The 25,866-nt window shown below is 34.8% G+C and overlaps 4 protein-coding genes across 4 annotated transcripts; 2 read left to right on the top strand and 2 right to left on the bottom strand.

The window, feature by feature from the left end:
• Positions 1–472: 472 nt before the first annotated feature.
• On the bottom strand, positions 473–3,920 carry LOC125825240 (tubby-like F-box protein 5). Its single transcript, XM_049504588.1, has 5 exons — positions 3,713–3,920; positions 2,554–2,930; positions 2,368–2,455; positions 1,492–1,621; positions 473–1,368 (listed from the first exon to the last, which is right to left on the bottom strand). The coding sequence occupies exons 2-5, from the start codon at positions 2,914–2,916 to the stop codon at positions 699–701; spliced, it is 1,251 nt and encodes a 416-aa protein (XP_049360545.1). The 5' UTR covers positions 2,917–2,930; positions 3,713–3,920; the 3' UTR covers positions 473–698.
• A 3,049-nt stretch (positions 3,921–6,969) lies between these two features.
• Positions 6,970–9,149, top strand: LOC125825236 (laccase-11-like). The gene is given in 7 exon segments (XM_049504576.1): positions 6,970–7,093; positions 7,188–7,339; positions 7,417–7,661; positions 7,771–7,899; positions 7,996–8,673; positions 8,676–8,918; positions 9,003–9,149. Coding segments are annotated over 7 exon segments (1,689 nt in total). The 5' UTR covers positions 6,970–6,982; the 3' UTR covers positions 9,134–9,149.
• A 468-nt stretch (positions 9,150–9,617) lies between these two features.
• Positions 9,618–13,654, bottom strand: LOC125825247 (phosphopantetheine adenylyltransferase). Its single transcript, XM_049504598.1, has 6 exons — positions 13,488–13,654; positions 13,324–13,395; positions 11,020–11,079; positions 10,542–10,636; positions 10,057–10,126; positions 9,618–9,945 (listed from the first exon to the last, which is right to left on the bottom strand). Exons 1-6 carry the CDS (start codon positions 13,605–13,607, stop codon positions 9,799–9,801), a joined length of 564 nt encoding a protein of 187 aa, XP_049360555.1. The 5' UTR covers positions 13,608–13,654; the 3' UTR covers positions 9,618–9,798.
• A 3,611-nt stretch (positions 13,655–17,265) lies between these two features.
• LOC125825233 (pentatricopeptide repeat-containing protein At1g71420-like) lies at positions 17,266–20,540 on the top strand. Its single transcript, XM_049504573.1, has one exon. It carries the CDS (start codon positions 17,266–17,268, stop codon positions 19,114–19,116), a length of 1,851 nt encoding a protein of 616 aa, XP_049360530.1. The 3' UTR covers positions 19,117–20,540.
• The last annotated feature ends 5,326 nt before the right edge of the window (positions 20,541–25,866 follow it).

Here is a 25,866-nt window from a genome sequence, read left to right as displayed (position 1 = left end):
ACTTTCAAGTTATTCCATAACATAAGTAGGTCTTTCATAGCAAGTTTTTCATTTAAAAAACATTTTGTGGGAAGAAGACCAAATTGCATATTTCAAGTTGATGGTTAATATTTTTAGTCCAATTATTTATGAATCAAAGGGCCAAAACAGAAACTACCCCTACAGAGAACTAAATATTTACACCTTATTGTGTCGTATGGTAGAATAAGCTCACAAAAAGAGTAGAAAAAAACGAGGTAAAGCTATTATAAAAAAGTAAAATAGGATTATTAAATAATTAGTTAAGACAGAATGAAAATAAAAAGACCATCAAATTAACAAAAGTTCACTGCACGTAAACTTTACCAAATCGAACTTTAGGGAATTAAGAGAATCGATTATGAATTATTCAGCCATTCAGCAGAGTTGGAATGGAATTTGCATTTTTTAGACTTTTGAAAATACGATATGTACATAGAATAATAGTGTAATATCCAGAAACTTAACTTGTAATAGTAGGTTAATCACTATTTCTACCACACTACCATAACTCAAGTGGCTTTAGAGATTAATGCTGCTTTAGCATGATGAACAATAGTACAATACATGTTGATACAGGTGCTGCTATCTACACAGCTACTGTTAGAGAAGCTGCACGTTGCACTACGAAAATCCTAATTTACAAATATGACTGAAACTGGAAAACATTAATTCCAAAATCATTCACAGACTGGTTTTGTGTCAAAGCTGCTCAAGCAGATTGCAAAGGCTTGATAGGCAGAAAGAGGATAGCGGTAATCCATGGTAAATATGTCTTTTCCGATTTTTCCAAACTGTAAAATTACTTTTTCTTGTTCCGCGGCAGGTATATTGTGAGGAGAAGCCACCGTTGCTACTAGCTGGAAATTTTTTACAGAAGCCACAGTAACACGACCTCTAAAATTTAGGCACCAGCACTGCAGTTGTTCATGCCATCTAGGGGACTTGTTTTTAAGCACAAGTGACTCTTGAAGAGGCAATGGCACTGCTGAACTTGAAATACTAGGTGAACTGGCATCTTTAGCTGTCTCTTTGGAATCTGAAACTGATGGAGGAGATGCCTTTTCACCAAAAGACCGAGGGAATGATGTTGGTGTTGGAGCACTGCCTCCTTCTTGGATAGAAGAGAAAGGAATAGAATGCATCACACAATGCATTCTCCTAGGTCCTCTTGTACGGAGAACATTGAGTTCATAGGAGATGTTGGCGATAATGTAGTTGCATGCAGTTCCTGTTACGGATACCTGCTTTGTGCAGAATCTCCTACTACGTTGACTACGTTCTTGAATAGATGCAACACTGGGGGGTTGGCTATCGTATATGGTGAACTTGGTCCCAAGAAAGTTAGACCTGCTTATGTTGTTTTCAACAATATATTAACAAAATGAAAGGACAAGAACTTCGAAGGGTACTTTCAAAAGGGTGGTTAAGCACAAGTTAATAGAAGATAGTTAGCAGTTTGCGAGGACTTGCCTCAATTTCCCAAGGTATGTTTTGCTTGCTCGAGAAAAATCATCTGCAACCAATGAAATTACAAAATCTGTGCTTGTTGCCCTCCTGATCCTTCTGGCAGCCAGCAATAGTTTATCACTCTCATCCTCAGCTGTCATGTGAAGTAAGAAATTCAGATGTCTAGGGGGTTAATGGGATAATGCTCAAGACAACTATGGAACTGCTACAGTATTGGTGCATTAAATGGTTGGGAAAGACAGAAGTGAAAACTTGGAACTCAATCCCCATCAGCTGTCTGATGGACAATTTGGAAGGAAAGGAATGAAAGAATATTTGAAAGCAAAAGTAAATCATTAATTAGCATTAGGTATAGATGTATCTCTCTACTATTTTTTGGTGTACCCACATCTATTGCATATGAAATAAAAGCCATTAGACGTTTTGAGTTCTTTACACTTGTAACAATGGAGATCTTTCCGTAAATACTTCTACAGAACTTTCTTGTTGCTGGATACTCAATAAAATGCCTTTAACAATCAAAATAGAATTTCAGATGTGCATCTCCTTTAAAAAATCAGATCAGATGTGAGCCAATATTTTTATAATGAAAAATTATAGACCACAAACATTAAGCAGAAGTTCTAAAAGTTACTGTAATTATATTCCGGTGCAATAAAACTTGACAAGTATCACTAAAGACCCATCAACCCACGTGTACGTAACTCATCAAAGTAGAATTTCAGGGTTTACATGATGAAAATCGATTTATCAATCAAATACACAAGGTACCTACATCTTCAAGCCGGCAACAAGGCACACAATTATCGAAGAGGAAATCAATTTCATAATACAGTGTCGAAAAGGGGGGAAAAAGGCTTGAAGAAGAGCGTGACTTACATGGGGTCAAGCCAAAGTAGAGGCGATAAACTGAATTGTCACTGTCCCGTTTGATAAAGCAATGGATTGGGGATTCACGGGGACCAGGCTGGTTCAAAGCAGAAATAGAAGAAATACTTTCTTCAATTTATTTGACACATTGGTGATAGGAATAAAATGAAAACTAAACAGAGTATGAACAGTTACCTGCTTCAGTGAAATGGGAAAGGTAAGTCTACCACATTCCTCAGGAGTCCTGACAATCTCTTTTGTAACTTCTCTCCATGACTTGCAAACAGATGCACAAAAGATAACCACCTTACGAGCAGGCCAAGTTGTCTCACTCTCTTCAACCCTGCTGATTATATCAAAAAGTAGCTCTGGTGGTAAATTTGCCCATTGCCCTTGTTCACTTGGTTCAAAAGGGGCCACATCGGGGGCTATATGAGACCGGGTTCTGTTGCGCCAATGTCTACCTTCCGCTCTCCTCCTTGATATATTCCCTATCCCATCTCTCATCTCCCGCAACTCACGGACAATGCTCTTGAAGGACATTTCTGTTGATCGCATCAACCAAGTCTTACCTTCAATGAAGTGGCAAAAGATTTAGAACAAAGAAGCAGCGTAATTACTGCATTTCAACCATCAACTGAATATTCTTTCTAAATGACAAAACCACCTCCCCCAAACCCCTAACATTAACTCTTTCCCACTTAGCTCTTTTAGTACTCGAACTCCAACTATAATCCAAACAATTAGGCTATCCTTTTCCTTGTCTATCTCGAGTAAATATTTATGGAAAAGAATTACAATTTCCCCTTTTTATCATCTTAAGTAAAGTTCAGTTTACTTTTTCAATTCAAAACTCTTAGTCGAGCTGATTGCAAGATCGATTTTATGTTCAAGATTCAAGAAGGAGGAGAGGAACCACCACCCAAAGGTGCTTTTACGAAAGCATGATCACCAGTAGCTAATACCATTACCTACTACATACATCATGTCTTCAACTAGCAGATCTTAACAATGTGGTTAACCCTCTATGTTAATTAAAAAAGATTACCTAAAACATCTTAAACAAATAATTAAACCGAAAATTATTTATCTCTGTCCCCTCCTCATTAGGGTGGGGTTGTAGGATTTGCAATAAACTATTGAACAGGTAACCATCTCAACAATCAACATCAAGATTGTATTGCGAAGAAAAATAAAAAAACATGATCAATCAAGTAATCCCAGTTCGACATTTGTGTTTTAGCAACAACACCAATTCCAAAATTTAAAATGCCAGTTTCCCTAACAACAAAACAATAGAAAACCCCAAATCCAAGAAAGTGAATAAATCAACCGTCAACATCCATTCCCCTACCGATTTCAATTTCATTACAATGGTGGATAATTTTGTGTTACGCCGGTACAAATGTAGGAAGGAGAAGGAGAAAACCTGAGAAATTATATGAAAAATGAGATCAATGAAAGACGGCCAATGTCTGTTCCATTTGTGAGATCGCCGCCGGTAAACGCCGCTTCCTCCGCCACCAATGTAGAAGAAAAGGGTCAAAGATGATTGATACAGTTTAACTATACGTATGTAACCCCCGTACCCCCACCGCCCCACCCCCCACCAAGTTGGATTTATTATTATTGAGGGAATTATTATTCTCTTTAATTTAATCCACTACTTTATTTAAATTTTGTTTTCTTTTTTCTTGTATACTTGAAATAAATAAAAAGAATTATATATTTCCAATGGTTTTTTTGGTTGCTATAAATCACCAAGCTAAGATTAGTTTATTTCTTAACTATTTTTCTAGTATTTTTAATATTCAGAGTCATATTTGAATGGGTGTTCATGAATTTTATCCTTTTCCTTTTTTAGACATTTCATGACTATAATAAGACTTAAAATAGGAGGAATAAAGATGCTAACTTTGACTATCATAGTGTAAAGATTTTTAATTAGATTTTGGTATCTCAAAAAGACCTCGGAGTATGTATTGTAACATGGCAAAATCATGACTTGCTTTCAAGTTTGAACAACTTTATATTTTATATAATATAGTTTATATTTTGAGAATCAAACAAAAAAAAAGTTAACAACGATTTATTTGTATGTCTTTTAAATTTTTAATTTTAGTGAATAGTTTTTATGTAATTTTTAAATATGTAAATTATATTTTAAAAAATTTAAAGATTATATATTTAAATTTACAATCTAAATTAAAGAAGTTGAACTCTCAAAATTTAAACGGTTATATAAATTAAAATAGTGAGAGTACCTTTTCACATATAAATTTAGCTCAAGTGGAATTGTAAGTTGTAAATTTAATTGTATATTGTAAGATAATATTTGTATAGACTATTTTATTTAAACTGTTTTTTCATATAAATTAGGATGTGGAAAATGTAGTGCTCAAAAAGCCCGAGAAATTGAATACTCAGTAGTTTGACTTTACATAAAGTTTAAGAAAGAAAGATTTATTTTAAAATTTATGGTTTCAAATAAATTATAGATATTTATGTGGTTATAGATTATTTTGTAAAATTGACATGTTAAAGTTAAAGTATTACTAAATTAAGAAATATGCCTTTTTTTTTTAGATTGACTAAAAAACAAAATGAGCCATATAAAATAGAACAAAAAAGTATCATTTATATCGTTCTAAATTGATCCATAAAATTTGAGTTTAAACAAAATCCGTCTCTTCTCCATCCCTTTTTTCCACGTAGATAATGCCTACTTTTGTTGAATAATTAATTTCTGGTTCACGTATGAAAATTACCCCCCTAATATTATTTTTTTTCTTTCTTTTTTTGGGTCAGAGAAATAAAGGAGGAACTAGTACAACAAATAATAGTTATCCAAGTGGAGACTTGTAAAGGAGCTTGAGGCTGGGGTGTTCAAAATCGAATCGTAATCAATAAATTAATTGTAGCATTAGCTTATTGACTTATTGGTATTGGGTTATCAAATAAACGGTTGATATAGATTAGAATTTTATAATTAACGGTTTATTAGTGTGGGGTGGATTGCTCATTTTCCTTATTGGATAAACCATTAACCCGTTAGAAGTTACTATACTCACACTTTTAACTTAGGTGAATTAGCATCATTTAATATTTTTCCATAATATATTATTATATATTTGTAGTTCTAAGTCGTAAAGTCAAAAACTTGAAAACCTATTTACTTTTCTGTTATTAACTATTACATTACTATTAATTTTTTGTAATATAGAAGAATTTTATAATTTAACTGCATTTAAAATAATAAAAAGAAGTCATTTTTTAAGGTGCGTTCATGGAGAAAAAAAGGTAGAAGTTAGCCGATACAGCATCCGCTAACCGCCACACAAGTGCTAATCTAATATCGAACCAACCAATATCTTATAGGTTAACTAGCAGATTAGTAAATTTAAAAACCAATATTCGGCCAACGAAACTATCCGCGCGATAAGCGCCGTGCCTTGAGGACTCTATACTTTCATTTCTTTAGAAAGGAAAAATGAGTGGTTTTGAATGCATATAATTAAAACAATATATAGTTTTTTTAAGAAAAAAATTATTAAACCAAAATAATTTTATCAATTGTGTCCTCTGTCTTTCTTATAGTTAATAGTTAATACCAAAAGTAAAAACTATTCTAATCTCATCAACTTGTTTTTTATCACTCGATAATAGTAGATTAATACGATTTGATGGAGGATAAGATAGTTGAAAATAACTTTAAAGATGTGAAATTTGTAATGTTTATATAACTATAACTTAATAAATTATTATTCCCTCCTTTTGTGTACGGTTGTTCACTGAAAGGAATACCCTAACAAATAAATATTAATAAGTGAGATCTAAGGCTTCTCTAAGCCAAAAAAAAAAAAAAAACTATGAAAGAGGAGAAAAGCAACTAAATCTTACAAATAAATCCATCTCTTGCATAACTTGGTGTACACTAAAGTGTGGTTTGATTTACCGTATTAATAAAAAATAATCCCAACATAATATATATGATGCTTGGTTAGTTCGTATAAGAAAAACAGTACTTAATATATGATATGATCTCATGCTATTATTTATCGCATAAAGCATAACTATTATGTGAACCAGACGACTCCGAATAAGGGTCACATTATGATCCGTTAAAGGATCAAATTCCCTAAAAGTGTCTGATAGTCTTAAATGCTTATCAGACTTGTGAATGTTTTCATGCTTAAGTGCAAAGATGATAAAGAAACTGTTAATATTTGATTAAAGTAAAACCTTTAGATTCAAGTTGGTTTAGTGAGAACGACCGCGAAAGTCATCTTTGACAAATGTTCCTTAAAATGTTTTGTTCTCTTTACATGCTAGTGTTAACATGCATCTCATACAAGCCAACTAGTAAACATTACTTCTTTACCTCAAATGGTAAAGTCTATGCTCTATCTAGTGGATTAATTTGGTTGGTCTTATAAACTGTCTCTTTCAGTATCAGTATTTTGCTTACAAGTTTTGCCCATTGAAATCCTTTTTCTACCAAATCTCTGTTACAACCTACCCTGCCTTCAACAAAACTGAACATTAACTTTCACTTCTATAAATAGGCCATACATTCATCAATGTCTTATCCATTTTCAAACAGGTGTTTGAGAGTTTCAACTCAATGGCGGCTAACCAGACAAACTTCGTTAAACTTTTAGTCTTCCTTGTCTATGGATTTCTTTGGTTTAGTTGTCAACCTGCTGAGGCTGCCATAAAGAAATACCAATTCGACGTTAGTGCCTAGCTAGTTCCTGTTTTCCTTGATTCATAGCTAATGTATTTGTCTCAGGCTTTATTCATCATGTACAAGTTTTTGTGTTTTGTAGATTCAAGTGGCAAATGTGAGCAGATTGTGCCATGCAAAGCCAATGGTCACAGTTAACGGGAGATTTCCAGGGCCTACAATTTACGCTAGAGAAGGAGATAGAGTTCAAATCAATGTGACTAACCATGCTCAATATAACATGTCCATCCACTGGTGAGAACTTAAAACTCTTCAAAATCTGTTTAATTTCAGGTTCTCAAGCAAATGTATATACATGTTAACCATTGCAGGCATGGATTGAAACAATATCGTAATGGTTGGGCAGATGGACCGGCTTATATAACTCAATGCCCTATCAAGACAGGAAATAGCTATGTCTATGACTTTAATGTAACAGGACAAAGAGGTACCTTATGGTGGCATGCACATATTCTTTGGCTAAGGGCAACTGTATATGGCGCCATTGTGATACTTCCATCACAAGGAACCCCCTTTCCTTTCCCCCAACCTGATAGGGAAGAAGTAGTTGTACTAGGTCAGTTTTCAGTACTCGTAAATATATACATAGAATGTACTTTTTTCTGAAGATCTCCTCTGCCAAATCATGAATCAAGATGGTAATAATTATGTTCATTATGATGCAGGAGAATGGTGGAATGCAGATGTTGAACAAGTGGAGAACCAAGGAAATGCACTAGGTATACCTCCTAATATGTCTAATGCTCATACAATCAATGGAAAGCCAGGGCCACTTTTTCCATGTTCCGAAAAATGTAAGAGATTGATATTGCTTCAGCTTATCAATTTGATATCTTACTATATGCGCGATGCACCAGGTAGTGACTTGAAGTTTCAACTTTCTTTGGCAGATACCTTTGCCATGGAAGTAGAAAAAGGGAAGACTTACCTGTTAAGAATTGTCAATGCTGCACTCAATGATGAGCTCTTTTTCACCGTTGCAAATCATACTTTAACAGTGGTGGAAATTGATGCAGTTTACACAAAACCATTTTCCACAGAAACCATTCTGATAGCACCAGGACAGACAACAAACGTTTTGGTCCGAGCCAACCAAATTCCCGGAAGATACTTCATGGCTGCCAGGCCTTTCATGGACGCTCCGGTCCCAGTAGACAACAAGACTGCAACTGCTATATTCCAGTACAAGGGCATCCCAGAAACTGTTATCCCTAAACTTCCTAACTTGCCTGCTCCTAATGACACAGAATTTGCATTGAGCTATGACAAGAAGCTCAGGAGCCTAAATTCACCTAAATATCCAGCAAATGTTCCACTAAAAGTTGATCGAAACCTCTTCTACACCATCGGTCTAGGAATCAATGCTTGTCCCACTTGTATAAATGGAACTCGGTTCTCAGCTTCTCTAAACAACATATCATTTGTCATGCCACAAACTGCACTTCTTCAAGCTCATTACTTCAACATTAAGGGTGTGTACACTACAGATTTCCCCGACAAACCTCCTACTGCTTTCAATTACACAGGGGCTCCTCTTACAGCAAACCTCAGGACAACTCAAGGCACAAGACAAGTAAAATTGCCTTCAATTCTACAGTAGAGTTAGTAATCCAAGACACCAACTTGTTGACAGTAGAATCACATCCTTTCCATCTCCACGGTTACAACTTCTTTGTCGTTGGAACTGGCATTGGAAACTTTGACCCAAAGAAAGATCCTGCAAAATACAACTTGATCGATCCTCCTGAAAGAAACACAGTCGGTGTTCCTACTGGTGGTTGGACTGCTATCCGGTTCAGAGCTGATAATCCAGGTACCTAGTTTTCTACTAAGTTTAAGGTTGTTACAACTTTCATAATCCCTTTCGACATGTAGTTGCAATTTTCTTTCTATGAAGGGGTTTGGTTTTTCCACTGTCATTTGGAGTTGCACACAGGCTGGGGACTTAAAACAGCATTTGTGGTGGAAGATGGACCAGGATCAGATCACAATGTTCTCCCTCCACCAAAGGATCTTCCACAATGCTAATTTTACAACGCGATCTTTTATCTGCAGATTGATTTCATATCACGTTTACAATTAATTCACTTCTATTCCTCGTAATGCTACAAATGAGAGAGGCAACTCTGAGGACCATAAACATTTAAGACTTGTTTAGGGAATGTCCTAAACAATGAAGGGAGCTTCAGTCAAGTAATTTAACGGGTTGTTTTCTTCTATCATCTATTCTTGAACTGGCATGATCGAGTTAAATTGCTTTATATCGTCTACTGGAAACTTGGTAGTCTTATTGTAGTATTCGCTTCAACAAACATCTAAAAGCATACATGGAAAAGAAACTACAATATTCAGATTTCTAACATCACTTAAGATAATGATCAATGAAATATTTTCTCGTACGGTATAAGAACTAGGCATTAGGAATTTTCTGTTCCAACATTTCTAACAAGCTCTCGGTACAGCAGGAAAAAGAGTGGAAAGAAAACAAGGAGTAGGCATGGATCAATTAAACACATTTTATAGATTTACAAGTAACTGTGAAAACAACTCCAGTATGATTCTGAAGAGATTATTGTTTTACAAGACAATTTCACATCTATGATGACTACAGTGTCTCCTTGTGAATCCTAACAAAGCAAATTGAAATAAAACAAAGTGAAACTCCTTTGAACGAGTATAGACAAGAATAAGTTTTAAATCTGACTTTCGGGATTATGGTCCCTGAGCTTCTCAGCTTCAAGTTTTTGGTCCCTGAGCTTTTCAGCTTCAAGTTTTCTCAAAGCAGTAGAACTCAGTTTGTCTCCACTTGATTCTTCAGAAACAAGATCTACAACTTCAATCTGCACAACATTTTCGACATGCAATTTCATAGTTGACGAAACAAAATAGATGATAAGAAAGCTGAAAACAGCAGCCCAAAGGACACTGCTCTTAGGAGGCATGAGTCGGACCTTTAGCTGCGAGAGTCCTTTTTCAGCCCTCTTCCTATTGACAGACAGTCCACCAGGCAATGTCTCCTTGCTATCACACAAGATCTTTAATTAGAAACCTTAAACTACCACTGAAGTAATACACTTTCCATTTCAAAAAAAAAAAACTCCCACTAAAGTCTTTTTGAGAAATTACAGCTTGCTATCACCGTCAAATTATGCTTTACTAAAATTTGGTAATGATGAAATGAGTACTGCTAGAGCTTGGTTCTTAAGATTCAAGATTTCAAAACGTAAGTTTCATATTGCTGCAAGGAAACTCTAAAGCAATTCACATAAATCAATAGTTTGTAGAAAGAACTTGGTGATGAGATGCCTAGGTAAAATTCTGTCAACATCCCATAGTAGCCTCTGGGTATAAGAGAATGATGTCTAAACCTTAGTGGGAAAAAGGAGAAAGAGATCTAAATCAATAGAAGCAGAGGTGTAATGATTTCTTTACGCACCTGACGACAATGGCCTCCAAATTCTCATCGACGATTGACGGACCATAGGGATCCACTATTGGTTCTACTTCCACTATCAGCTCAGGTTTTATAGACTGAATGTACGGTTTGCAGCAAGGAACATGTCATTGTCATCACAATACAAGTAGGAAAAGCATTCTGCATGCTGGACGATGTGATGTGGGTTTGATGGTGCACTTATTTGCTTCTGAATCAAACTCTAGTATGCTACTGACAGTAAAAAGCATCAGCTACAGCATACTTTTCTAAACCAAAGCCTTTTAGAAAGAGAAAAACGTTTGTTGCTATAGGCAAGATTCACATTGAAACAGAAAAAGATTGGACATACTCCATTCAAACCCACCATCTCAGCTGGACCAGTAAGAAAGCTCTTCCTATGATATTCAAAATCAAATTATACTTGCCAAACCAGTTGATAGAAGAATACATGAACATAAAATTTTGAGCTTAAAAGTACCTTGATGTAATCTTCAACATGTTTCATTCTCAGCTCAATTGGCTCTATCAGATCAGCATACTGCCAAAGGAAGACAAAGACGTAAGCACTGCATAAAAAGATAAGATAGAAGGAAGAGAACAAAAAGTTACAAATAGAGTTGAACATCGAAACTTAACATTGATAGAGTAAGAGGATTGGACTCATCTGAAAACATAAGATAATATAGTACTTCAAACTCAAAAATCATCCTTATCAGAAAAATCAAGTACGAGATTTAACACCTTGGTTCATCAAATGTCCAGAGAAATGATTATGAACAAGCTTTTAAAGGCCTAGGAATTTATTTACTCAACTTCCAAGGATACAATATTAACTGTTTAGATAATTTATTTGCAGATCCTATTAAGATAAAAAATAAGGTAGAATGAAATGTTTGGCTGACGGTAACCTAATGATGCAACTAGAACCTTGGGCCAAAGGACACAAGCAAAATGTGAGAGCACAGAGAGAAGTTCCGTAGAGTGGATCCTATAAAGGCGTGTAAATAACAAACTTCTCAGCAATATCATTTAAGAAAATAGAAGATGGTATCAAGAGCGTGACTTGGTACTGCAGCCAGTAGCATCTTTTTGTATTTATCAGAGGATAACTTGGTACTGCAGCCAGTAGCATCTTTTCGTATTTACTTCAAAAGTATCAAAAGTTGATAAGAAGTTTCGTCTGGTACAAGGCCCCTGCTATACCCAAAATAACTGGCAAAAGTCTAAATACATAAGAAGAATGCTCAGAACTGAAATGGGGTTCACCAAAAGACTGAAGGAGGAGGGAGATGATACTCGTTTCACAACAACAAGAAAACAATTCAAGGACTACAAAATTCCAAAGAGAAAAAGAGAAAGACAACTTGGCATGATATGCAATAGATCTTCGACTAACACAATGGACTACGAGATCAAAATGTGATAAACTGGAAACATATAGCATTCACAGTTGAAGTAATGCCAAGTCTAGTTATACCACAGTTTACTGTGGGAAATTAAAAGGCATCAAGAAAATAGAGCTGATGAGAATGAGCATATTGAGTTACACATGATGAACATATATGTCGCTATCCTGACATAGCATGTGAAACCCCATAAGAGAAGGTGCAACAGTTGCCTCAATAGCTCATTACAACTTTTTGTATTAGTATCACTTGTTAGAACTCAGAAGTCATCACGAACTTATCCTTTTTCTTTTTACTTTATTTATGGAAATTTTCCTTGTATACATCAAATTTTGTATATACATAGTATGCATTGCACTGACCATGAAAAATTGAAATTTAAAAATCCGAAAATATAAACAACAAAAAAAAAGGCTGAAGGAACCTCCAAAGATGGACATCAGGACATGAGCCGACTATTCTTATCTATTTTAAGTCATATTTTCAAGTTGAAGATTTTCGAAATGAAGAATCTCCAATCTTCTTTAGATTCCCAAATAGCCAAGTAATCTATTCTCATATATCTTACTTACATCATGCTCTATCCAAAATTCCCAATCGATTTGCGAAATTTTCCAGGAACCACACATAAAAGACCACTCTCCAATTTTCTTTAAAAGATTCTAGGCTATACATGTTACCTTTGCAAAAGACGAAAAAAACAAAGAATAAGGGTGTGTTCGGTGTGGGGGGAAATATTTTTCTAAAGATGTTTACTGACTTTCTCATGTTCGATTGTTCAAAAGTTTTTCTAGGAAAACAAGCTCCTTAAAAATGAGCGAAATGACTTGCCTAATGAAAGTAAGGAAAACAAGTTGTGCAAGCAGCATTCCACATTGATTATGAGGACTCCACACCCTCCAACTTACCTTATCTTCATCCACCCCTTAGCCCTATCCCCACCGCCCCACTACCCACCTCCCATATTGTTTGCCCATATTATGTACAAATACTTTTAGAATAATAATTTTAACTTACTTACCGAATACAAGAAGATAATTAAGAAAACCACTTATTTTCCTAGAAAACATTTTCCCTCGAAAGGAACACACCGTAAATAAAAGATACCACTTTTCATTCTCTTCTGCATCTCAGCCCCCTTTTTGCTACTCAAATCTAAGTAGCCTCCAACAGGCACCCTATTTGTAGAAGTTGTATTCTCCTCTGATTTTTTGTAGCTTCTTTGTAACAAAGAGCTTCCTGATCTTTGGCAACTCGGGACTTAGCAATTTCAAAGCTTCCACATTTCAATTTCAATAAAAGGGCTCATCAACAACGTAATAGCAAAACAACAAGAAACAAACTAATAAACATAGAATATAAAACATGAGAATTACCTGTTTCTTAGTCAACATTGGACCATCGCAAACACCAACAACAATTCGATTCTTCGCCAATTCAGCAGCCGACTGCCAGAAAAAAAAAACATCACTTACTAGTAATAAAGATTGTTCCTTTTGATGAATGAGATTATTAAAGGGGAAAAGGGTATCGGAAAAACCTTAAGAAAAAGTCGGTGACCTTCATGTAAACGATCAAAAGTACCTCCAAGAACGACGGAAGTGTAGGAATTAGGTGGAGATAAGGTGGACTTGGGATTTGATTCCTCCATTACTGACATCTGCTTCTTCCGATGATGGCTGACTCGCCTGTATTTATTTATTTGAAGCTTTCCTACTGTTTCACAAAATTGGTCAATTAGTCCCCTAACTATCATTTTTGACACATTACTCCAAAAGTTAAGACGATCAATTATTTGAACATCCCATTTTTATCGAGCAACAATGCCGTCTTACTTCTTGGATTTACAACTTCAAGCATAAAACGGTACGCATTAAGCACTGCATATCCGTGCTTATGTGTTCCCCTAACATTAGACTTAGCATGCTCCATGCCCTTATAAATCTTCCAATAAATTACCTTACAACCCAATTCTGTGTGGAGTTGATTTGACATGTCTCTTGTGGATGGGCCTTTACCATTGGGAAACCTATTTTCAAAGTACTTACCTATGACTTTTGCCGTGGCATAGGGATTATGGCTTGTAAAATGCTCTGAACCACACGTATGGTACTTTTCATAGATTCTGATGACAAACTTGTCGCTACTTGTAAATTTCACAGCCCTCAGTCTCCAATTGCACTCCGGATATGAACATTTAAAAGAAAATACATTACGAGAATTGATCACCTTTTTTGGTCTAAAATCTTTTTTCAAGAAAGCAATTTTTAATGAATTTGCAAGTTCTTCCTTGTTCTTGAATGTCATTCCCTTATAAAAACCGGTTTCATCATCTCGAACATTATTCACACGTGATGATTGAGAAGAACATGGAATGTTACTACCAACAATAGGTGTAGGAGGATTGTTGCTCTCAAAGTCCGGCACTTCATCTTTTCCAATTTCAGCATCGTGATTATTCATGTCCACAACATCAAATTCATCATTTAACATATCTTGTTGGTCTTCTTCTAGATTATGATCCTCCTCGTTAGGATTTTCATCCACATAGACTCTTAATATGGGTGGTCTCTCTGCTCCTCCCAAATAAACAAGCAAACTAGGTTGATCAGTTATTTTAAAAGCTAAGACCTTCTCATTATGAAAAAAATGGGAAATGTAACTATGACAAGATCTTTCAGTTGACAATTGTATCCACATTTTTGCATGACTAAATTCACAAAATCATCATACAAAATATTTTTTTCGATAGTCATCCCTACCGACCCTCCCCTTTTCTAACCATCCTTCCAACGCCAAATGTATTGATTTTTCTTCTCGACCCATTCACCACGACAATCAATTCCTACAAATAATCCCTCCATTTATTGTACCTGAAGAAATTAATTAAAAAAACAATTAGTACTAATGAAGAAATGTGTAAGTCATATGTTGCAACATATGACTATTATGTGGTGACATGTAAGTCATATGTTGCTACATATAACTGATATGTTGTGACAAATAAATCACATGTGGCAACATGTGTAAGTTATAAGTAGCAACATATGGCTATTCTGTTGCGAAATGTAAGTCATATGTTGCTACATATAGCTATTATGTTGCGAAACATAAATCACATGTTGTGATAGAATGTATAAGTCATATGTTGCAACATATATAACCATCTGTTGGAAACGCGAATACAAATTATTGAAAAAATTGCGGCTACCCATATGATGATGAATGATTTCAAAGAACTGTTAATATTACTTACCAAAACAATGGTGTGTCAACCCATCACTTATGAAGTAATTCCAATTGATACAGAACGAAATCTGGTCCATTGATTAGATTAGCTAAATCTGATTCAAGAAGATGAAAAGAAGAAGAAAAAAACTCTAGGACTAGCAACCAAGACCAACAATGTACGAAAAGAAGAAGATGAAGAGAACGCGGGAAGAAGAAAAGAAAGGCAAGCAACCAAGCAAGAAGAGAGCAAGAACAAAGCAGAAGAAAAATAAGAAGAGGAATAGAATACGAGGGGAGGCGAGAGGGAAATGTTTTATTTCCCCCCTTTTGGTACAACTGGTGGCTTCCCTCCAATTTTGGTTCCCACCAAAATTGGTTAAATTAGGTTTTAGTCATTTACCCTTTTACCTCTCATTTAATTCAATGGACCAAACTGTCAACTTATAAACTTGAGGGCAACTCCACAATCCTTAATCATTAATCACATAATTGTCACCTACACTCAATAATTAAGACTTATGTCACCGCCCCTTTATTTTGACACATTAATGTCACCTTTAATTCAAAGCCCCGTAAAATTTGTTGTGATCTTTCTGTGAAGAAGTGAGAGCAGCGGGTTAACTTTAGAATATAGGTTTAAGGAAGCGGGTTGAAGTGGAGAATGTATTGTGATCAACTCAGAATTAATTTAAAACGAGTTTATTGAATTGGGTTGAAAACTGACCCAAATCTAAATTATGCTGAACCCAACCCATAAAAGTATGGGCGGATTGGACGGGTTATTAAGTTTGGGCTCATTTTTGACACCCCTATCGAGAAGCATGAAAAATCTATAAAGACATATTAAAGCAATACTATCAATTTTGATTTACAAGACTATTATTAACTACTTCCTTCGATTCATTTTAGTTATCGTGCTTATTAAATAAAATTAACTTATATTTTGAATAGGAAAATTACGAAGAATAAGAACAATTCATGAGTAGTTTATGTGGACAAATCCACCAACATGAGAAGTAAGGCATGTGGATAGATCCACCAACTTTTTTTTAGATACATTGAATGTAGACAATAGCATTGAGGACATTATGGAGTGATCACAATACACAGTGATATTATGATGATCGAGTTGATTGAGCTGGTGATTTTTTAAATAAAAGACTTTTAGATTCAAAATTTCTTATATGTTTTCTCGATTGAGCTCATCGTATGAGACTTGTCTAGTATAATTTATCTCTCCTTTTTACAAATTGTATGATGTATGGGATATGTCCTTGTCATCAAAGGTCATTTTCACAACACTAACACAAAAGTAGCAACATATCTACTATACCAAATCTGTTGAAATTAGATCTCTTGGCAAAGAGTAACACAGTTTTATTTTACCAACAAAATAAAAGAATGTGAAGCAAGTAAGATATAATGCTCCTTACATATTTTTAATCTTTTTAGATCCGTCAACTAGTATTGTGTAGAGCAATATTATTGATAAAATAGGTATAATTTAAAACCAAATTGACTTACATTAATAGTTGATAGAATTGGGTTAAGATTTTTAAATCTCATTTAAAAGGAAAAATTTGGAAGAATATTCATTCGATCATTTTACCAATCAAAATTAACTCAATTATTAGTCTAATGGATTTTTGAATAAAAACATCCTCAAACCATATCCAAACTTTATGACACATCTTTAAACTATAAACATCCTCGAAGTTGAGGTCAAAATTTAGCAAGCTTCATCCTTCTTTTATTTTGCACTATTTGCATAGCTTTTTTTTATGTTGCAATCCCTTACTTGTTCTTGCATACATGGTTATGTGCCCCCATTCCCTATAGAATCAAAGAGTTTCCCGGTGATTCTTAGGTTGTGCTTACGAAAATATGAAAATGTAAGAGCAAATGGCTCAATAGAGTCTCTAGGTTTTCTTCTTTTTTGTTGTTATATTTGATGATCATAGTGTTTGAGTCAACTTTGGTGCAGCTCAATTAAATTCATAATATACCATTTTTCTGGCTTCCATATTTTACCTGTAAATTGGCCCTTGCAGTTTCATCCATTTTTCACATTGCGTTCCGAAGTAATAATGGTACGTCTTAAACGAATCACAACTATCGACTCCTCCTTCCTTGGATTATTCACAACTCCCGCCATTTATGAATTGAATTCCTCCCTCCAAAAGCTGCAGGTGCAACCCACACACCACCACCTACAACAACTCATCCTCTCTCATTTCTCAAATACAAATAACAATCCACATTCTTCACAAACATACGCCACACTCTTCCACGCCTGCGCCCGCCTTCATCGTCTCGACATTGGCCAAAAACTCCACCACCACTACACACTTTCCCATCACCTAATCACACCACATCAACAAAAACTCTACACCATCAATCATCTCCTTAACATGTATGCTAAATGTGGTGATCTAGAATATGCACACCACCTGTTTGATCAAATGCTCCACAGAAACATTGTTTCCTGGACTTGTCTTATTTCCGCCTACGCTCAATACGGAAACACTGATCAATGTTTTCGCTTATTTAACAAGATGTTAACTCATTATACCCCTAATGATTTTGCTTATGCTAGTGTTCTATCTGTTTGTGATACCAGTACATCGCGTGGTAGGCAAGTACACGCGCTTGTAATGAAAACAGGTTTTGATACGTGTGTTTATGTGTGTAATGCTTTGATTGCAATGTACTCAAGGCATAGTGGAAGTACGGAGGCTTGGAAGGTTTTTAATGATATGGAGTTTCGGAATATTGTTTCATGGAATACAATGATAGCGTTGTTTCAAATATGTGGACAAGGTGATAAGGCTATGAGATTTTTCTCCTTGATGCATCGTGATAGTTGTTTGGGGTTTGATCGAGCTACTCTTGTTAGTGTACTTTCTTCTCTATTAGGACAGGATGAAATTGATTTTTCCTGGGGTCTTCGAAGTTGCTTTCAATTGCATTGTGTTAGTGTGAAAACCGGGCTTATACTAGATGTTGGGATTGTGACTGCTTTGGTGAAAGCTTATTCGATTCTCCAGGGAGAGGTTAGTGATTGTTACAAATTGTTTCTGGAAACAAATGGATGTCAAGATCTCATGTTGTGGACTGAAATAATTGTGGCGTTTTCGGAAAGGGATCCTGAGAAAGCTATTCTCCTTTTTGGTCAGTTGCTCCGAGAGGGGTTAAGTGTAGATAGTTATGCTTTTTCTATTGCACTGAAAGCTTGTGCGGGACTCTTGACAGATAGAAATGCCTTGATGGTGCACTGTAAAGTGGTTAAATCTGGTTTTGTGGATGCTCTAGTGCTTGGAAATGCATTAATTCATGCATATGCAAGGTGTGGCTCAATATCTCGGGCCAGTCAGGTTTTTGAGGAGATGAGGTACAGAGATATAGTGACATGGAATTCCATGTTGAAGGCTTATGCATTGCATGGCAAAGCAAATGAAGCATTGGGACTTTACGGTAAAATGGATGTGAAACCTGATGCAGCCACTTTTGTTGCTCTGCTTTCAGCTTGCAGCCATGCTGGAATGGTGCAAGAAGGGATTCAAATTTTTGATGCTATGTTTGCAAAACACGGTATTGTTCCTCAACTTGAGCATTATGCATGTATAGTTGATATTGTTGGCCGAGCAGGTCATATTTTTCAGGCGGAGAAAATAATAAAAGAAATGCCCATGCAACCAGATTATGTGGTGTGGAGTGCATTTCTTGGAGCATGCCGCAAACATCGTGAATCTGGGCTCGCCCAAATAGCTGCATCTCAGCTGAAGGAGTTAGATCCAGAAAATTCATTAGGATATGTACTCATGTCTAATGTATACTGCTCAAACCATAGCTTCAATGAAGCAGGTCATCTTAGGAAGCAAATGAGAGGGCTTGGTGTTACAAAGCAGCCTGGATTGAGTTGGACAGATCTTGGTTGAAGGAGTTTGATCCAGAAAAGTCATGAGGATATGTACTCATGTGAAATGTATACTGCTCAGCCCATAGCTGCGATGAAACAGGTCATCTTAGGAAGCAAATGAGAGGGCTTGGTGTTACAAAGCAGCCTGCATTGAGTTGGACAGATCTTGATTGAAGGAGTTTGATCCAGAAAAGTCATGAGGATATGTACTCATGTGAAATGTATACTGATCAGCCCATAGCTGCAATGAAACAGGTCATCTTAGGAAGCAAATGAGAGGGCTTGGTGTTACAAAGCAGCCTGCATTGAGTTGGACAGATCTTGATTGAAGGAGTTTGATCCAGAAAAGTCACGAGGATATGTACTCATGTGAAATGTATACTGCTCAGCCCAATGAAACGGGTCATCTTAGGAAGCAAATGAGAGGGCTTGGTGTTACAAAGCAGCCTGGATTGAGCCATTGGGGTTTTGGTGCATGAGTTTGCTTCCGGAGGCCTGCAACATCCGGACAGGAGAGATATACACTAATATGGAGTTCTTTGTGAAAGAACTGAAACATATTGGTTACATTATCACAACAACAATAATATACCTAGTGTGATCCCACAAGTGAGGTCTGAGGAGGGTAGAGTGTATGCAAGACCAATCCTCCGTAGTTGAAGCTGAATCGAGAACAGGGACCAACATCTCAACGAAAGAGGTTAGATGTGGCAAATCAGCTGCCGTCCCTCAAAGAAAGGGAATCAATGAATCCAAAGCAAGGTGCGGAGAAGGCTTGGTTGAAGGCAAAATTTGGTGTAATTCGCGATTTTTTAAGAAAAGAAAAGCAGGTTAGGAAGTCTTGCTTACTTATTTCTCCATCTAAGTAAGAGAAGACCTTACCACCACCTAGTGCGAGGTAGAGAGGCCGTTCCTGATAGACCTTCGTCTCAAGAAAAGCATTTTCAAAAATAGGTTTGAAAGATACAAAAGTGAAGAAGCGCCCAATGAAACTCCCGGAAAGTAGCATGACATACAAAATGCAGAAACAAGGAAAAACTTGTGACTATACAGAATGCATAAAAGAGGCACACTTCATGTCCGGATTGTGCACACTTGAAACGGCAAGGACTGATAAATTCTGGTAATATTGATTCATTTTCTCTCTATGGCTTTCTAGCACAGATACTATTTTTTAAAAATAACTAGGCATTGTTGAATTGAGTGCAGCACCCAAGATTGAATATCCAAATGATTTCACAGCATTTGTTATCCTTGTTTCTGTATTTTGCTTACATTGGTCAATGATTTATAGTATTAGCTGGCTTATGGACTTCCAATATAGGGTATATTTGTTTCGAAAAGATTCTGAATCGCTACATGTATTAAACTATGAACACATTTTATCCTGCCTTGTATTTGATTGTTTGATTAATTGTGAACTGATGAATATTTTCAATTTCTCATGTTTTACAGAAGATAATAGCGTGCACGCTCTCTCTGTTTGAGTTAATTTTTCACATACAAGGGTATTGACTGCTTGGCTTTGTACTTCCCTTCTTTTTCAAAGGGCGATTTGGTTTACATCAGTAGCTATGAAATTATGTTATAGAATAAACAAGTTCATGGTCAAAAAAGGTACCACAGAACTCAATTATGTGTGTTATAGATGTCATTAAACAGATTGCATGGCTAAAAACTACAATAGAGTAAAAGTGAATTGTTATTTCAATGTGAATCATTACAGAAATAATAACACTAATCACTACTCTAATTGAACTGTTAAGATTAAGAATAATGTAGGCATTCATGTGTTGTGGGGTAAACTGAAGCTCTATAAAAAGGACATGTATCTTTCCTCTGCAACTAGGGGTGTGCACTATTCGGATTAAACCGAACAACCAAACCAAATCAAATCGAATTTTTATTTGGATTGGTTTTTTGGTTTTTCGGATTGGTTTTGGATTAATAAAGTACTTTGTTTGGTTTTTTGGTTTGGTTTCGGATTTAAAAAATAAAAACCGAAAAAAACCGAATTATATATATATAATGTTTAGGTTTAGAATTAAGTTGGAGTTAACCACTTTTGTCCCTTTTTGGTTATTGCCTTTCATGATAATTACGTTTATATTTTATGTTTGAATTACATCTATAATAGGTATACTTATAAGTATTGTGTTTTGAGTTTTACTTATGATTTATATTAGAAAGAATATCTAAGGGATTAAATATTATTACTTTGGTTATATATGTTATTAATTATTGACATAACCAAATAACCAAATCGAAAAAAGCCGAACCGAATAGAGGAAAACCAAATTTATTTTGGATCGGATTGGGTTACACTTTTACAAAACCAAAAACCGAAAATTCAAAGTAAAAACCGAAAATTCAAACCGAAAAATCGAATGCACACCCCTATCTGCAACCACTTGTGCTGTGGGATAAACTGAAGCTCTACAAAAAGGACATGTATCTTTCCTCTCCAACCACTTGTTGATGCATTCAGCATGAAATTTATGGCCACATTGAAGTGTGGCAATTGTATATTCATCTTTATATTCAAGCAAGCAGATAGCACATGCTTCTTGTTCCTCATCATCAGCAAATTGATCTTCCACCACCTCTTCTTCTTCTTCTTCTTCTTCTTCGTCTTTGAAATACGCAATCTCAATAATATCCTGTTCTTCCCCCTCTTCTTCTTCTTCATACTCCATTGCTGTTTCCATATTTTCAACTTCAACATTCTCCCCTGCTTCTATAAATATAAATTCTTCTTCTTCTTCTTCAACTTCATGAACAATATCACCAAGATTTGAATCCTCCAACAAACGAGGCAAGAAACTACAATCAATATGAGGCAGTTGTTCTAGTTGATTCAAGAGAGAAACATTATAAAACCAGGGAACTTGATCATGTTGAGACATGTTTCTTGACATAAAAATGACTGATTTTTGTTAGATTACGAGAAAAAAAAGAAAGTTTAGAATGGGAAATTATTGTTAATGTTAATGCATTTATAGGAAAAAATAGTTATAGGAATTTGATTCCAAACGGAAATTGAGAAATAGTTTCCTATAATGTTTCTTTTTTCCTTTTCTGGCTCCCTAATTTGTTTTTTCCAGGTTTTAGTTAATAAGAAAGTTTAAAATACGAAATTAATAGGAAAAAATATTTACAGGAATTTGATTCCAATAGGGAATTGGGAAATCGTTTTTATAATTTTTTTTTTTAAAAAATCTTGCTTTCCCCCCAAGTTTCTAATTACATTTGACTCTTTTTTTTCTTTTTAAAGAATAATCACATATCAACTTCACCCTAATTTGCAAATAAGGATCTTGACACTTACACTTTCAAAAACATTAAATTACCTATCGAAACAAAAGGTAATATTCAAATAAAAATAAATTATACACAAGTTTAAAGAAAAGATATATATGTATATATAGTAAGTCTGCGTTTCGGTCGGTTATTAAAAGATATCATTAATTTTGTTTATGTGATATTTTGTATAAATTAGTTCTTATAGAAATATAAATAAAAGAATGAAAATAAACGTTTTTTTTCCAATATTGGTCAACTCCTCAATTTTTTTTCTAAAGATAATCTAAATAAAATTAAAATAAATATAAAGATTAAAGATGTAAGAACAATAAACTGCAACTCTCCCAGCATAATTGGATAAACATGATATTCTTTATTGATGAGACGGAATTTTTCTACGAATAAATGATACAATGGGAAAAATAATTTTTTTTATAACAAACGACACCAAAACTTCACATGCTAGAAATAAAAATGCTAATTGTTTTGATGGAGTTGTGTTCAGTTCCTATTTTGAATTTTACCATATTTGTAGCTAATTATTAAAGAAAAGAAAAATAAAAGGAGATATTGTGCATTCATTTTATATCTAGAGTCAACGCTCAATTTGCTTTCACACTTCTGACACTTCTGCCTGATATTATTGAGATTTTGAGATAGAATGAGAAAAGAGTATAGAATCTCGGGTCATGCAATCGAGAGACAAAAAATAGGACTTCAGTGCCAAAAGAATAATAAAATTGATCAAATTTCAAAAAGACAAACAAATTGAAGATGAAATCAAAAGGCAAAAATGCAGGGTCCAATGCCTTTCATTTGACAGCGATACGACTTGTGCCTAGGCACATGATATCATGTGTCTTCCTTCATCCGTTAACGCCGTTCACATCGTCAAATGAAAGGGACTGGGGCTTGCATTTTTGTCCTTTTGAAAATTTTGATTAATTTTATTGTCCTTTTGACTCTGAAAGCTGAACATGTATAACTAAAGAAGCTGTTGAATTACATTAAAAAATCAGAATTCACTTAATTTTATAAGTATCCTTTCATTTACAGGTGTATATGACCAGGTTTGTTCGAGCTTTCAATTTATAAATCAAATCAAACTAATCAAATTTGAGTTTTCTGAATTTTTCAACTTCAATTTTTTTCGGATTGGTTCGGGTTTTTCAAATATCAAACCAAACTATTTGTGTCGAATTTTAAAATTTATAAATCAAACCAAACTAATAAATTTCGGATTTTTCTGGTAAAGTATTCATACAAACATATAATTAACTTGTGCTTCAAATATTTTTTTAGTCCAACCAAAATACAACTATCTAGGTGTTTCTTAAGAAAATAACATAAATTATGAGATAAATGATGACATTAAAATATTTAACAAATAATAATAATGAAATCATATAAAATAAATATTATAAATTATTAAGTTATAATGAAAATGATCAGTGTCAAGCAGTAGAAATGTAAATTGATCAATATATTCCTTTAACAAATTCAGATATCAGTGGCGCTGACAGCTCAAATCACAATCCAAACATGTTATATTAGATAAATGTGCAAGTCTCATATTCTAATAGAGTATAATGGTAATTTTTATGAGGTGAAATTTTCATATTTATTTGAATATTATTGTAGTTTATGTCGTGAAAGGACATATTAATATGCTAAATCATATTTACCTTGTAAACTACTTCTTTCTAAATAAAAAAATTATTAATATGTGTTATTATACAATAACGATAAATAATATAGTTTATCCAAATATTGATTTATTAAAGTAATATAACATAAATTATGAAATGATACATAAAGACTATTGTAGACATTGAAATTTTATAGGAATCTACAAGACGTGTTTAATTCGAGTTGGACTTTACAAGGTATATTCAATTCAAATAAAAATTCTTGGAGGCTACTTAATCCTAAACCCTAGCTCATACATATATAAAGGGTACTATATTCCCTTGAAATAAAGACATCTCAAATATTTCGCAAAATTCATGGAATTTATATCAAGAGATCAAATTCAAATCATCTTAATTCGAGAAATATACCACTAACGACCTTTGAATTATGAAGATCAAGTCCAAATCATCCTAGTTTGAGAAATACGCCACTAATGACCCTCGAATTATGAAAATCAAGTCCAACAAATCATCTTAATTCGAGAAATATGCCACTAACTGTAACGACCGATTTTCGTCGTTATAGAAAAGTCAATAGGGAAAAAAAATTGGGCCGAAAAACTTTTTCGTAGTAACTTGGGATTTCTCAATCTAGTCCAGATTTGAACGAAATCGGAGTAAGTAAGGTCTAGGAAAATCTTGTAACAATTGGGTGGTTTAATTTTGATTTTGATCACATGAGTAGATAGCTAAGACGTTAAGGGACCCGTACGACTTTACAAAATTGAATTCGGGTGAGCAGAACTCCCGAAACTGATCTTGGCGTGAATGGGTAGTTTCTGAGTGTCGTTGGTCGAATGTGTGTTGTGAAATGGGGGTATTGGAATTATTAAATTTGCTCATTGGTTCTGTGCAAGCCACTAAGACGGGATTTTTCCGCCATGGTGGGGCCGCTGCGGCGGGGTGAGTACCGCTGTGGCGGGACAATCGCGAATTAAATTGGAAATAAACCCCAAAAATGTTTTATTCTGCACTTTTCAACTTTGAGAGTTAGGAGACGACCCCAGGTGCTTTCTTGACGATTTTTCACCATTCTTAAGGTTAAAGGTAAGGTTTTAACTTCTCGAATTCATTTTCGATTCGTAGAACGTAATCTAATGTATAATTATCGATGTGGGAGGGTTTTGATCTAGAAATTATGGTGGAAAAATCCATAATTTGGATATTGGGATCATGTGTTTGATCTAGGGTTGATAGGATTGTTGGTAATTCGGGTAATTAGTTATTATTTATTGATTCTCGTGTTATATTAATTATTTATAGACCAAGAACAAGCAGAACGAATCCGGAAAGGGAAGAATCAAGTTTCTTAAGGGATTTAAGCTTTGTTTGAGGTAGGTGATGGTTGTGATTTCATATGGTGTGATGCATGTTTGTTTTTGCTTCATTATAATACGTGTATGTATGTGAATGTTGCATTATTGATCACACTAATTGTAAATGAGGATAGATGAATGATGAATGTCATAAATCATGTCTTGTTGTATGATTATGAGAATGTACTTTGTGATTGTGATTGTGGCTTGTTGAATGGATCAGATATTGCATTTTGACATACTAACTTGGATCGGTTTCCATGTTTCGAAATAAACATGAGATCGGTTGCCACGTTTCGGCATAAATATTGGATTGGGTACTAAGTACCGGTACGCTAACAGTTTGGGTGTGGGTTCCATGAGAGGACCATTGATTTGACATAACTGTGATATTTGAGAATTGTGAAATTGTGAAATTGTTCGTAAATGATATTGATATTGTATATGTTCGGTGTATGC

This window comes from Solanum verrucosum, unplaced genomic scaffold (assembly GCF_900185275.1).
Source record: "Solanum verrucosum unplaced genomic scaffold, falcon-dt-bn FXZP01000113.1, whole genome shotgun sequence".
NCBI classification, from domain to species: Eukaryota; Viridiplantae; Streptophyta; class Magnoliopsida; order Solanales; family Solanaceae; genus Solanum; species Solanum verrucosum.
This window is presented reverse-complemented; position numbering and strand designations above follow the sequence as displayed.

What these genes read in the sequence shown, in the direction of transcription:
- LOC125825247 (XM_049504598.1), bottom strand. Translation starts at nt 13,607, where the DNA reads ATGTCAGTAATGGAGGAATCAAATCCCAAGTCCACCTTATCTCCACCT. An exon ending in GTCACCGACTTTTTCTTAAG is followed by an intron (nt 13,396 to 13,487) that starts GTTTTTCCGATA and finishes TTTTTCTGGCAG; the next exon opens with TCGGCTGCTGAATTGGCGAA. An exon ending in CAATGTTGACTAAGAAACAG is followed by an intron (nt 11,080 to 13,323) that starts GTAATTCTCATG and finishes TTCCTTTGGCAG; the next exon opens with TATGCTGATCTGATAGAGCC.
- LOC125825240 (XM_049504588.1), bottom strand. Translation starts at nt 2,916, where the DNA reads ATGCGATCAACAGAAATGTCCTTCAAGAGCATTGTCCGTGAGTTGCGG. An exon ending in TTCCCATTTCACTGAAGCAG is followed by an intron (nt 2,456 to 2,553) that starts GTAACTGTTCAT and finishes GCTTTGAACCAG; the next exon opens with CCTGGTCCCCGTGAATCCCC. An exon ending in CTACTTTGGCTTGACCCCAT is followed by an intron (nt 1,622 to 2,367) that starts GTAAGTCACGCT and finishes TTCACATGACAG; the next exon opens with CTGAGGATGAGAGTGATAAA.
- LOC125825233 (XM_049504573.1), top strand. Translation starts at nt 17,266, where the DNA reads ATGGTACGTCTTAAACGAATCACAACTATCGACTCCTCCTTCCTTGGA.